Genomic DNA, 14,612 nt, shown 5'->3' with positions numbered 1-14,612 from the left:
TTACACTCTTCTTTTATTAGAGTGATGCCTTTGGAGACCCAAGGAGCATAAGAAAGCAAGTTCCTTCACTAAAGGGCTTTAAATACTATATTCTGAGTTTGTCAGTTTTAAAATAGATTTCCTGCTTCTTCCCTTACTTCAGCTGTGAAGTCTCCCTGTTGTCAGTAAGATGGTGATGGTCTGCTGGCTGCTTCTATTCTATTGTAGGCTAGGAAAATGAGTTAGTTGTCAGCAAATTAAAAGCATACAAACTCTCAATATTCCCCCATCCCTCAAGATCTCCTACAAATTTATGGGCTTTGTGTCATTTATTATTTCTAAAATTTACTTCCTACTTACTTCTGTTCTGGACAGTTAAGGCAGCCCGGTAAAGGACCGCATGATAAGTGAGCTCTGCAATAGCTGCTTTACAAATCTCATTTTATCTTAGTCTCACAAGAACCTTGAGAAGTAGATGCTATTATTATCCCCATTTTACAGAAGATGAAGCCACTAGCTCAGGGTCAGGCAGCTAGTAAATGTCGAAGGCTGGAATTGAACCCGAAGTCTTCCGGACAAGGCCAGCACTCTATTCACGTATGTACCATCTCACTGCCTCCCTCTATGGTACCACAACATGTTCAAAACATGTTTTTTTCTTTTTTAACTTTACCCAGTTCCTAAGGGCAGTGCGTAGCATGCCTGTCTGGAGTCAAGGAGATTCAACTTCCTGAGTTCAAAACTGGCCTCAGACACTAACCGACCCTGGGCAAGTCATTTAACCCTGTTTGCCTCAGTTCTCCATCTGTAAAATGAGCTGGAGAACATGGCAAAACACTCTAGTATCTTTGCCTAGAAAACCCTAAATGGGGTCACGGAGAGTCTGACACTAATGAACAACAACAGAGGCAATACAGTTTCTGAAGGATCAAGTTTCTAGTTCGGTGGTAACAAACCCAAATTAATTTTCCTTCCACTTATACCACGGTAGTCAAAAACCGGATAACATACATGCCCCTTAAATGTCCAACAGCAAACATGACAGCCCGTGATGGACAAGAAACCCCGGGACTCGGCCATTTAAGCCACGCTTCCAGCGAGGGCCCAAGTTCTGCAGCCCTCCCCTCTTCCACGCGCCCACGCCAAAGAAACCCCACCGGGACCTAGCCGAGGTTCACCCTCGGTCGGCGGTTCAGAACCCGGCAGTGAATGGCAACAAAGTTTCTGGCCCCTCCGCGCCCCCCCCGCGGGAGGGCAGTCGCCGGACTCCAGGACCGCCGTCCGCGCCCCGGGGAAACGGGCCCCCGACCTCCGCCCGAGCCCGGGCGGCGGGGCCCCGTGCCGGCCTCGGGGCGCGTGGTCGTGCACTGGTTGGAGGGCAGGGGTCACTAGGGCCGCCCCTTCCCCGCTCCCTGGGCACGGAGAATTTCCCTGAAGCCCCTAAAGTTCCAGGGGATCCCCCATACTGCGACGCCGAGGCTGCGACGGCGGCAGAGCCCCGAGCGGCCGGGATCCCTCCGGGGGGCCCCCCACTCACCGAAGAAGCCCTGCACGATGCCGAGCGGATGGTTCAGCCAGTCGTCCCCGCACGGCATCTTGCCGAGGGACGCGCGGAGCAGGCTGCCCCGAGCGGGGCTCCCGAGGCGGCGACGGCCGGGCAGAGGAGACAATCGCACGGCCCTCCTCCCTCCCGGGCGCGGCGGCGGCTTCCTCCTCCGCTGCTCTCCTTTCGGGGTCCGGCCCGAAGCCCCCGGCCGCTCCCTCTCTCGCCCACACCCACGCCAGGCAAGCCGCAGCGGTCACGGAGCGTCACTGCCCGGCCTCGGGCTCGCTCCACTCCCGGCAGCAGCAACTTCGGCGGCGGCAGCTACCAGGCGGAAGCGCGGGGAGCCCCTTTGGCCCCCAGCCTTCCTCTACCCGATGGCGGGAAACGGACGCGCGGACGGCGTCGCCTCTGACCCCCGAGCGCGAGCTGGGGAGGGGGCGGTGGGGAATTCGGTAGCGCTAGGAGGAGGGGCGGGGCGGGGCTTCCGGGCCCTGGCGGCGGCGTTGCCGTCGTCGCCATTTTGGAAAAGGGCAGGAAGGGAGGGCAAACTTGCGAGGCGGGGCTGTGCTGAAGCACTATTCCCTCGAGTCTCGGCCCCTTCCCCTGCCAGCAGCTGCCGGGCCAGGAGCGGGACCGAGCCCCACCCGGGGCCCGCACGGGGCGCGAGGGGCAGGCCTCCTTCCTCCAGCCCCTCCAACGCCTTGCGTAGTCCAGGGTTTAGGCTCTAACGTGACTGGCTGTCGTGAGACAGGGTCCGCAGGTTTGTCTGTGACACAGAGCAGGTTAAGCAGTCCAGATCTACAGATGAGGAAACTGAGGCACGTGGCGGCGCTCTCTCCATAGGAGCACGAATGCTGGGCACCTCCAGCCGGGATAGCTGCCGTCTCTCTGTTTTCTGGCATCCCAGAATCAGCCTCGCACGTCTTTGAACTTCAGACAGGGTGGTCCAGCAGTCAGGGCATCCAGCTCCCCTCTGTCGCCGGTGACATTAAAGGCCTGAGTGATTTAAGCTCCCTCCACCGGGTCTTAAATGAAGGCAGATATTTCGTGACCATATAGAAGGCAAATCTGGGAGTTAACCGTTTGGATTGGGATGGATCTAATAAGTTCATTTTTATTTCTATGAAGTCCTACACTTTATATAAAGACACATGCGCATATATACACATATATACTCATTCTACATATATAGACTATATATGCAACACTATATATAGTTTGAATATACTATGCCCCATATATACACATAAACACATATTCATATAATATGTTAAATATGCAATACATTAATGTTAAATATATGAAAACATATTAATCATAGTGACAGAAATTTTGACCAGGAAAAAGCCTGGGCAACTTGACCAGGTTAAAAAATGATGTCTTTAATAAAAGGTGGGTCATTTGATGGTCTTTGTATCTACAGTATCTGGTACTTAACTGGTTAAATAAATGCTTGTTGAATGAATAAATGAATGCCTTTGATTAGATGTCATTTAGACTTCTTTTGAAATTTTGATCACCCAAATGATAGGGGTGGGAAGTGACTTTAAAAGTCCTAATAGAAGCCTGATCCCTTAATTTTGCTAAGCTACCTCATACCTCATGTTTCCACAGATTTACAGATAGTCTTTTAAGAGTTGTTCAGCAGAGTATTTATCATCTCACAATTAAGCTAAGAAAGCATATTTCTGGAGTTAGCTAGATTGGGGTTCTGACAACATCAAGTGACTCTGATTTGTAAAAAGGACTTTGCAAATCCTTTAAAACTATATAAATGATAGTGATTAATGATTGTAACAGTGATCACTTCCTTTCTGTCTTGATAGAACGGGCCACACTTTTTATTCTGCTGGCCTAGCCTTTAAGAACCCAGGTTTTCTAGTGTATGAAGACTTCAGCTCTTGCCACCTCCCACAAAAGACCTATTCCCATTTCCGCTTGACAGTGGCCTCTCCTTCCACTCCCTGGAAATTACTTTGTATTTATTTTGTGCTTTCTTTGTAGGAGCACAGAGTTAGAGCTGAAAGGGACCTCAGAGACCAGTCCAAGTCCCTTATTTTACAGATGAGAAAAATGAGGCCCAGAGACATTAAAGTAAAAAGGATACACAAATCAGAGGAAGGATTCAGACTCAGCTCCTCTGACCCTAAGCCAATGTTCTTTCCCTTTTATTACAATGCTCTCTCTATTCATGTTGTTTTCCCTAATATAATGTAAGTTTCTTTAGTACTGGAATTAGTTTCTATCTTTGTATCCCAAGCACCTAACAAGGTACCTGGCAATGTTTTCCACATTTAGAGTTGAATAGTAAAAATCTTAACACATTCATGCTTACCTATGTTGGTGACTTGCCCTCTCATGAATTTGCCACAGTGATATACCCTCTATGCCAGAACCTTTCTCTCTTTTTTCCCTTCCTTTTTTTTTTATCAGGTTTTTAAACTTTTTATTTGCATGGTTTTTTTTTATAAAGCATGCAATCTAAAAATTAAAATTGTGCAAATAAGTAGCACTAATTAACTGCATTTTATAGCTTGCCCAGGCCTTGTTACAGCTTTGTATTTTAGTTTGTTCACCAGATTTACTGTATTCCCACCCAGACTCTTCTTTCACCAAAGTGCAAGCTCTTTTTGTGCCACTAGGACCAAAGCTAGTCAGAGACAGATGAAAAGCTACATAGCAGTGCCTTTTTTCAGTGTCAGTATTTTTTGCTCTTTTGATGTCGAAAGAGGCAGTACAGTCTTATAAACTTGATCCAATGTCTTTGCAACTTAAAGTTAAAAGAGCAAAAAGAATTAAATTAAGGAGGTAATGTTTGTGGAATGTACATCTTGGAGGTGACAAAGAACTACTGGAGTTTATTAAGTAACAGAATGACATGGTTGGACCTTCATTTTAGGAAAATCACTTTGGCAACTGAATGGAAAATGTATTGGAGTGGAGAGAAATTGCCCACTATTGCAAAAGTCCAATTGAGATGATGAAGGTCTGTACTTTAAGTGTTAGTGTCAGAGGACAGAAGAGGGCATATATGAGAAATCTTGAAAGATGAAATCAACAGGCCTTGGCAACAAGTTGGATATGGAAGCGAAGGATTTTTCTCTGTTTTTCTTTTCTATTTCATGAAGTAGGGTAAAGAATGGAGGTATGGTCTTGGGAGGCGGGGAGACCCGAGTTCACATCTCACTCCAGACACTTGCTAGCTCTGTGACCCTGGGCAGGTCACTTAACCACTTTGTACTTTGTTTTCCACATTTGTAAAAAGGTGGGTTTGAATTTGATGACCTCAAAGTTCCCTTCTAGTTCTAAATCTATGACTCTAAGATCTTATTATATCCCAAAGTACATGACTCTTAAAAAACTACTTTATACCAATGGTGTCAATACTTTTATTTTCTCTAGTGTCTTACCATTAAAAAAATGGAGATTGTCCCTAATTTGCTTTTCATAGTTCTGTCAGTTAGGGAGGATGATTAATTTACCTTCTTTCTGAAGCATTACATTTTTTCCAAGAGGTACATTACATTAATTTATTTTGAGTTATCAACAATCACTTCCATAAGCTTTTGAATTTTAAATTTTTCTCCCTGTCCCTCTCCTCCTTCTTCCCCAAGATGGCACACAATCTGATACAGGCTATACATATACGTTCCTATTAAACATATTTTCACATTAGATGTTGTAAGGAAGAATTAGAACCAATCCAAGGAAGCACAAGAAAGAAGAAACAAAACAAAACAGAAGAAAAAAAAGAGCAAATAGTATGCTTTGATTTGCATTCAAACTCCATAGTTCTTTCTCTGGATGGATAGCATTTTCCATCATGAGACTTTTGGAGATGTCTTAGATCCTTGCATGGCTGAGAAGGGCTAAGTCTGTTAAAGTTAGTCATCACACAATGTGGCTGTTACTGTGTACAATGTTCTTCTGGTTCTGCTCACTTCACTCAGCATCAGACCATACAAGTCTTTCCAGGTTTTTCTGAAGTCTGCTTGCTCATCATTTCTTATAGCAGAATCGTATTCCATTACATTCATATACCACAACTTGTTCAGCCATGCCCCAATTGATGGGCATCCCCTCAATTTCCCATTCTTGGCCAACACAAAAAGAACTGTTATAAATATTTTTGTACATGTGGGTCCTTTTCCCATTTTTATGATCTCTTTGGATTACAGACCTAGAAGTGCTGTTGCTGGGTCAAAGGGTATGCACATTTTTATAGCCCTTTGGGCATAGTTCCAAATTGTTCTCCAAAATGGCTGGATCATTTCACAACTCCACCAACAGTACATTAATGTTCCAATTTTCCCACATCTTCTCCAACATTTATCATTTACTTGTCTTGTCATGTTGGCCAATCTGATAGATGTGATGTGGTACCTCAGAGTTGTTTTGATTTGCATTTCTCTAATCAATAGTTATTTAGAGCATTTTTTCATGACTATAGATGGCTTTAATTTCTTCATCTGAGAACTATCTGTTCATACCCTTTGACCACTTATCAATTGGGGAATGACTTGTATTCTTATAAATTTGACTTAATTCTCTATATATTTTAGAAATGAGGCCCTTATCAGGGATACTGGTTGCAAAAATTCTTTCCCAGTTTTCTACTTTCCTTCTAAATCTTGGTTGCATTGGCTCTATTTGTGCAAAAACTTTTCAATTCAGTATAATCAAAGTTATCCATTTTGCATTTCATAATGTTCTCTATCTCCTGTTTGGTCATGAATTCTTCTGTTCTCCATAAATCTGACAGGTAAACTATTCCTTGCTCTCCCAGTTTGCTTATTGTATCAGCCTATATATCTAAATCATGAACCCATTTTGACTTTATTTTGGTATATGGTGTAAGATTTTGGTTTATGCCTAGTTTCTGCCATTCTCTTTTCCACTTTTCCCAGCAGTTTTTGTCAAATAGTGAGTTCATATCCCAGAAGCTGAGGTCTTTGGGTTTATCAAATAGTAGATTACTATAGTCACTGACTACTGTGTCTTGCATAGGGAACCTATTCCACTGATCCACCACTCTATTTCTTAGCCAGTACCAAGCAGTTTTGATGACTGCTGCTTTATAATACAATTTAAGATACAATTTATAATACAATTTAATGGCTAGGTCACCTTCCCCTGCATTTCTTTTCATTAGTTCCTTTGATATTCTGGAGTTTTTGTTATTCTCAATGAATCTTGTTATTATTTTTTCTAGCTCTATAAAATAATTTGTTGGTAGTTTGATTGGTATGGCGCTGAATAAGTAAATTAGCTTAGGTAGAATTGTCATTTTTATTATATTAGCTCAGCCTACCCATGAGCAACTGATGTTTTTCCATTTATTTAGATCTGACTTTATTTGTGTGAAAAGTGTTTTGTAATTGTGTTCATAGTTCCTGGGTTTGTTTCAGTAGGTAGACTCCTAAATATTTTTAATGTCTACAGTAACTTTAAATGGAATTTCTTCTCTATCTTTTGCTGTTGGGCTTTGTTGGTAATATATAGAAATGCCAATGATTTATGTGGGTTTATTTTATAGCCTGCAACTTTGCTAAAGTTGTTTATTATTTCAAGTAATTTTTTACTTGATTCTCTAGGATTCTCTAAGTATATCATCATATCATCTACAAAGAGTGAACTAGTTCTTCTTTGCTATTTATATTTCAATTTCTTTTTCTTCTCTTATTGCTAAAGCTAACATTTCCAGTACCATATTGAACAACAGTGGTTATAATAGATGTCCTTGTTTCACCCCCCGCGCCCCCCAACCTTATTGGAAATGCTTCTAGCTCATCCCCATTACATATGATGCTTGCTGAAGGTTTTGGGTAGATGCTACTTATCATTTTAAGGAAGATTCCATTTATCCCTATACTCTCTAGTGTTTTTAATAAGAATGGGTGTTGTATTTTGTCAAAAACTTTTTCTGCATCTATTGAGATGATCCTGTGGTTTCTGTTACTTGCTTGTGTTGTTGATATGATCAATTATGCTGATAGTTTTCCTAATACTGAACCAGCCCTGTATTCCTGGTATAAATCCTACCTGGTCATAGTGTATTATTCTTGTAATAAGTTGCTGTAATCTATTTGCTAATATTTCACTTAAAATTTTTCATCTATATTCATTAGGGAAACTCGTCTATAATTTTATCTGTTTTGACTCTTCCCGGTTTAGGTATCAGCATCATATTTGTATCATAGAAAGAATTTGGTAAGACTCCTTCTTTGCCCATTTTCCCAAATAGTTTATATAGTATCGGAATTAATTGTTCTGTAAATGTTTGATAGGATTCACTTGTAAATCCATCTGGCCCTGGAGATTTTTTCCTAGGGAATCCATCAGTGGCTTGTTGAATTTCTTTTTTCTGAGATGGGGTTATTTAAGTATTTTACTTCCTCTTCTGTTAATCTGGGCAATTTATATTTTTATAAATATTCATCCATTTCACTAAGATTGTCAAATTTATTGGCATACAGTTGGGCAAAATAGTTCCTAATTATTGTTTTAATTTCCTCTTAATGGTGGTAGATTTGCCCTTTCCAATTTTGATACTGGTAATTTAGTTTTCTTCTTTCTTTTTTTAAATTAAATTAACCAAAGGTTTATCTATTTTATTTATTTTTTTTATAAAATCAGCTCTTAGTTTTATTTATTAGTTCAATAGTTTTCTTAATTTCAATTTTGTTAATCTCTCCTTTGGTTTTCAGTATTTCTAATTTGGTGTTTAATAGAGGGTTATAAATTTATCTAGTTTTTTTAGTTGTACACCCAATTCTTTGACTTCCTCTTTCTCTATTTTATTCATGTAAGCATTTAAAGATATAAAACTTCCCCTAAGAAGTGCTTTTGCTGCATCCCATAAGTTTTGGTATGATGTCTCATTATTATCATTCTCTTGAATGAAGTTATTGTTTTTATGATTTGTTGTTTGACCTATTCATTCTTTAGGATTAGATTATTTAGTTTCCAATTAATTTTTAGTCTATCTTTCCATAACCCTTTATTACATATAATTTTTAATTACATAAGAATCTTAAAAAGATACATTTAATATTTCTGCCTTTCTGCATTTGTGAGGTTTTTTTATGCCCTAGTATATGTTCAATTTTTGCGTATGTGCCATGTGCCACCAAGAAAAAAGTATATTCCTTTCTATCCCCATTCAGTTTTCTCCAGAGGTCTACCATATCTAACTTTTCTAAAATTCTATTCACCTCCTTAACTTCTTTCTTGTTTATTTTGTGGTTAGATTTATCTAGTTCAGAGAGGGGGAGGCTGAGGTCCCACACTAGTATAGTTTTGCTGTCTATTTCTTCCTGTAACTCCCTGAACTTCTCCTCTAAGAATGTGGATGCTATACCACTTGGTGCATATATGTTTAGTAATGCTATTACTTCATTGTCTATGGTGCCTTTTAGCAGGATGTAGTTTCCTTCCTTATCTCTTTTGATGAGATCTATTTTTGCATTTGCTTTGTCTGAGATCAGGATTGCTACCCTGCTTTTTTTACTTCAGTTGAAGCATAACATATTCTACTCCAGCCTTTTACCTTTACCCTGTGTGTGTCCCTCTGTTTCAAATGTGTTTCCTGTAAACAACATATTGTAGGATTATGGTTTTTAATCCATTCTACTATCTGTTTCCGTTTCATGGGAGAGTTCATCCCATTCACATTCACAGTTATGATTACTATCTGTGTCTTTTTCTCCACCCCCCTGTTTATGCTCTTCTTTCTCCCTTCTCCCTTCCCCCCGCCCTAGTGTTTTGCTTTTGACCACTGCCTCCCTCAGTCTTGCCTCCCTTCTATTATCCCTTTCCCTTTTCTTCCCCTTTACCCTTATTACTTCTTCCCTCCTTTCTATTCCCTCTCTCTTTTCTTTCCCCTTTTCTCTCCTACTGCCTATAGGGCAAGTTAGATTTCTATACCTAACTGATTATGTTATTCCCTTCTTGAGCCAAATATGAGGAGAATAGGGTTCAAACAATACTCATCCCCCTCCCTTCTTTTCCGCTACTATTATACGTTTTTATGCCTTTTCCTGTAATTTACTCTTGTCTGCCTCTTCCTTTCCTTTTCTCCCTTAATTACAATCCCTTAATTAGATCAGATTAATCCACTTACTTACAATCATTTAACCCACTTAATTAGATTTCTCTCATCATTACATCAACTTATACTCACCCCCTCTATGTATACTCCTATAAAATGGTATAATAACAATACAATTCTCAAGAGTTACAGGTGTCATCTTCCCTAGTAGGGATGTAAACAGTTTGCCCTTATTAATAACATGCGGTTGGTTTTTTCCGTCTTGTTTACCTTTTTGTGTGTCTCATGAGTTTTGTATTTGAAGGTCAAATTTTCTGTTGAGTTCTGGTCTTTTTATCAGGAAGGTTTGGAAGTCCCCTATTTAGTTGAGTATCCATCTCCTCCCCTGAAAGATTATGTTCTTTTTTGGTGGGTAGCTGATCCTTGGTTATAATCCAAGCTCCTTTGCCTTATGGAATATCATATTCCACACCCTTCAATCTTTTCATGTAGAAGTTGCAAGGTCTTGTGTAATCCTGACTGTGGTTCCGTGTTATTTAAATTGTTTCTTTCTGGCTACTTCCAGTATTTTCTCTTTGACCTGGTAATTTTGGAATTTTGTTACTATATTCCTTGGTGTTTTCAATTTGGGATCTCTTTCAAGAGGTGATCAGTGGATTCTTTCTAAGACTATTTTACACTGTGGTTCTAGGACTTCAGGCCACTTTTCCTTGATGATTTCCTGAAAGATGCTGTGCAGGCTCTTTTTTTCATAGTAATTTTCAGGTAGACCAATACTTTTTAGATGGTCTCTTCTGAATCTGTTTTCCAGGTCTGCTGTTTTACCAATGAGGTATTTTACCTCATCTATTTTCATCTATTTTTTTCATTCTTTTGTTTCTATTTGACTGATTTTCACTCTCTCATAGAATCATTAGCTTCCACTTGCCCAATTCTAATTTTTAATGAATTGTTTTCTTCTATTAGATTTTGTACCTCTTTTTCCATCTGGCCCATTTTATTTTTTTAGTTCTTCTCTTCAGTAACTTTTTGTGTTTTCTTTTCTGTTTGGTCAATTCTGCTTTTTTTCTTCCTTTTTTTTAGGCAATTGGGGTTAAGTGACTTGCCCAAGGTCATACAGCTAGTAAATGTCAAGTATTTGGTCTGAGGCTGGATTTGAACTCAGGTCCTCCTGACTTCAGGGCCTATGCTCTATCCACTGTGCCACCTAGCTGCCCCCAATTCTGCTTTTTAAGGAGCTGTTTTCTTCAGTGTACTTTTTTTTTTCCATCTGGCCAATTGTATTTTTTAAGGACTTGTTTTCTACAGTTAATTTTTGTCCTTCCTTTTCCAAGCTATTGACTCTCTCTTCCATACCTCTCATTTCTTTCCCCAATTTTTCTTCTACCTCTTTTATTTGACTTTTAAAATCCTTCTTGAGCTCTTCCAGCAAGGCTTTTTGGGCTTCAGACCAGTTCATATTCCCTTTTGAGGTTTCAGATGTGGGTTTGTTGACAATGTTTTTGTTTTCAAAACTTCTGCCTTGATCTTCATTGTCCCCCATCATAAGAATCTATGGTACACTTCTTTTTGCTCATGTTGTTTGCTTATTTCCTGGCCTTTAAAAAAATTGAGCTCTCGTGCTGGGGAGCAGGGGGCACTGACCCAAGCTTCTTGTGCTGTGAGCCTGGGGTCTGCTCACTGGCTTTGTGTGCTGGGACCTCAGATGCTGGCAGTTGGAGGCTGTACGGTTCTGGCAGCTTACCTGGTGTTGGGCTGGAATCAGCAACACTGGGTTTTCTGCTTCTGGGAGCCAAGATGGCAGAGTAAAAAGGTAGTTGCTCTCACTCTCCCCTATCAACCTCTGAAAACCCAGAAAATGTCACCTCAGAAAAAAACCCTGGAAAAACTGAAGTATAAGAAAGACAGGGAACAGCAATGCAGCAGCCCAGCAAACGGGTCTCCCAGTGCCTCAGCAAAAACAAGGGAAGCCACTACAAAGGGCCCCAGGTGGATAAGCAGCCTGCAGCATTCATATGAAAGGAGCTGAAGAAAGCAACCTAGAGTCTTCCTGAAGTCCCAGCCTTGCTGATTCCAACCCCAAACCAGGTAAGCTGCCAGAACCCTACAGCTTCCAACTGTCAACCAGGAAGCGATCCAGAAGCCCAGGCGGTACAGCAGGCAAACACCAACCCTGGGCCTCCAAGTACCTCAGTGAGGGCAGGGGGGGTGAAGGGGGGGAACCACTAGAAACCAGCTCAGAAAACCACCAGGTGCCTCAGCACGCTACTACAAAAGAATCTCCCAGAGCATTAGCAGAAAGGAGGGAGGCAGCACTCCAAGGGGCCCCAGGCAGATAAACACCCTGCAGCACCCATCTAAAAGGAGCTGAAGAAAGCTAAAGGAAAGGAAAAGTAGGCAACCTAGAATTGCCTGAAAGTTCCAGCCTTGCTGATTCTAGCCTAACACGAGGTAAGCTGCCAGAACCCTACAGCCTCCAATTGCCAACATGAGAGGCCCTAGCACACAAAGCTAGTGACCAAGACCTAGGCTCCCAACACAAAAAGCTTGGGTCAGTGCCCTCTGTTCCCCAGAAGGAGAGCTCAATCTCTTTAAAGGCCAGGGAATAAAGAAACACCATGAGTAAAAAGAAACGTACCATAGATTCATATTATGAGAAGAGTGAAGATCAAAACAGAAATTCTGAAGAGGACAACATTGTCAACGAACCCAGATCTGCAACATCAAAAGGGAATATGAACTGGTCTGAAGCCCAAAAGGCCTTCTTAGAAGTGCTCAAGGAGGATTTTAAAAGTCAAATGAGAGAGGTAGAAGAGTCCTTAAAAAATACAATTGGCCAATTGGAAAAAAAGTACACTGAAGAAAACAAGTCCCTAAAAAACACAATTGGCCAATTGAAGAAGGAGATACAAAAATTAACAGAAGAAAACAATCTGTTAAAAACTAGAATTGGAAAAATGGAAACTAATGACTCTATGAGAGAGCAAGAATCAGTCAAACAGAAGCAAAAAAATGAAAAAATAGATGAAAATGTAAAATACTGCATTGGTAAAACAATCGACCTGGAAAACTGATTCAGGAGAGACAATTTAAAAATTATTGGACTACCTGAAAATCATGATGAAAAAAAGAGCCTGGACAGTATCTTTCAGGAAATCATAAAGGAAAACTGCCCTGAAGTCCTAGAACCAGAAGGTAAAATAACCATAGAAAGAATACACCGCTCACCACCTGAAAGAGATCCCAAATTGACAACAACAAGGAACATAATAGCAAAATTTCAAAATTACCAGATGAAAGAGAAGGTGCTGCAAGCAGCCAGAAAGAAAGAATTTAAATATCATGGAACCACAGTCAGGATTACACAGGACTTTGCAGCTTCTACATTAAAAGACCACAGGGCGTGGAACATGATATTCTGTAAGGCAAAGGAGCTTGGATTGCAGCTAAGGATCAACTACCCTGCAAAAATGAGCATGATTTTTCAAGGGAGGAGATGGATATTCAACAAAATAGGGGACTTCCAAACCTTCCTGATAAAAAGACCAGAGCTCAACAAAAAATTTGATCTTCAAGTACAAGATTCAAGAAAGACATTAAAAAGGTAAATGGGACAGAAAGATACAATATGTTGCTAATAAGGGCAGACTGTTTACATCCCTACAAGGGAAGATGACACTTGCAACTCTTGAGAACTGTATTGTTATTACACCTTGTTAAAGGAGTATACATAAAGAGGGTGGATATTAGTTGACTTTGATGTAATGATAAAAAAATAATCTAATCAAGTGGGTTAAATGGATCCAAAAAAGTGGATTAATCTGATCTCAGAAAATGTACTGAGAAAGGAGGAGGGAGACAAGGGTAAATTACATTACAGGAAAAGACACAAAATCGTATTACAGCAGAGGGAAAGAAGGGAAGGGGGTGAGCATTGTTTGAACCTTACTCTCATCAGATTTGGCTCAAGAAGGGAATAACATAATCAGTTAGGTATGGAAATCTAACTTGCCCTATAGGCAGTAGGAGGGAAAAGGGCAAAGAAAAGGGAGGGGGGATAGAAGGGAGGGAAGAAACAGTAAGGGCAAAGGGGAAGAAAAGGGAAAGGGATTGTAGAGGGCTGGCTTTAGGGAGTTAGAGGGCTTAGGCCAGCCTGGGTCTTACCTGTAGATTGTACTAAGCCCGACAGCTGTGAAACTGAGGATGTCGGCTCACCATCCCCTGTTCTGTCTCTTGAGAACAGGATGCAGGAAGGGAGGAAACGGAAAGGGTACAGGACAGGACGCAGGAAAGAAAGTAACAGACAAGGTACAAGGAAGTAAGGAAATCACTTAATTAGGTTTGTGCTTTTCATGGAAAATAATGTTACTATTGCTTGATCCAGTACTATATAAGCCTGAGCCCTCAGATCAATAAATCAAGTTTGTTCTTCACATCTTCCACCTGGCCCGTGATTCTTTCTCTCTTCACACTCTTCTGGCATCAGACCATGGCCACAGACACAGGCGCTCGCGGCAAGGGATAATAGAAGGGAGGAGAGACTGAAGAAGGCGGCAGACAAAAGCAAAACACTAGTGGGGGGGAAGGAGAAAGGAGAAACAAAAGCATAAACAGGGGGGAAAAAGGATGGAGAAAAAGACACAGATAGTAATCATAACTTGAATGTGAATGGGATGAACTCTCCCATAAAACAGAAATGGATAGCAGAATGGATTAAAAACCATAATCCTACAATATGTTGTTTACAGGAAACACTTTTGAAAAAGAGTGACACATACAGGGTGAAGGTAAAAGGCTGGAGCAGAATATATTATGCTTCAGATGAAGTAAAAAAAGCAGGGGTAGCAATCCTGATCTCAGACAAAGCAAAAGCAAAAATAGATCTCATCAAAAGAGGTAAGGAAGAAAACTACATCCTGCTAAAAGGCAACATAGACAATGAAATAATATCATTACTAAACATATATGCATCAAATGGTATAGCATCCAAATTCTTAGAGGAGCAGTTCTTTAAAATAATAAATAGCATCTTTCTAA

At 40.7% G+C, this 14,612-nt stretch overlaps 1 protein-coding gene across 1 annotated transcript in view; it reads right to left on the bottom strand.

Annotated features, from left to right (window-relative positions):
* MCMBP (minichromosome maintenance complex binding protein) overlaps nucleotides 1–1,971 on the bottom strand; it is a 33,311-nt gene extending 31,340 nt beyond the window's left edge. The window contains exon 1 of the mRNA XM_020988229.2: nucleotides 1,517–1,971. Within this exon, the coding sequence (XP_020843888.1) occupies nucleotides 1,517–1,574 (58 nt within the window). The 5' untranslated portion in view covers nucleotides 1,575–1,971. The remainder of the gene's footprint in view (nucleotides 1–1,516) is intronic.
* Nucleotides 1,972–14,612: the final 12,641 nt, after the last annotated feature.

This window comes from Phascolarctos cinereus, unplaced genomic scaffold, assembly GCF_003287225.1.
Source record: "Phascolarctos cinereus isolate Bilbo 61053 unplaced genomic scaffold, phaCin_HiC Scaffold_3;HRSCAF=262, whole genome shotgun sequence".
In the NCBI taxonomy this organism is placed as follows: domain Eukaryota; kingdom Metazoa; phylum Chordata; class Mammalia; order Diprotodontia; family Phascolarctidae; genus Phascolarctos; species Phascolarctos cinereus.
The sequence above is the reverse complement of the archived record's forward strand: the minus strand, read 5'-3'. Positions and strand labels throughout refer to the sequence as shown.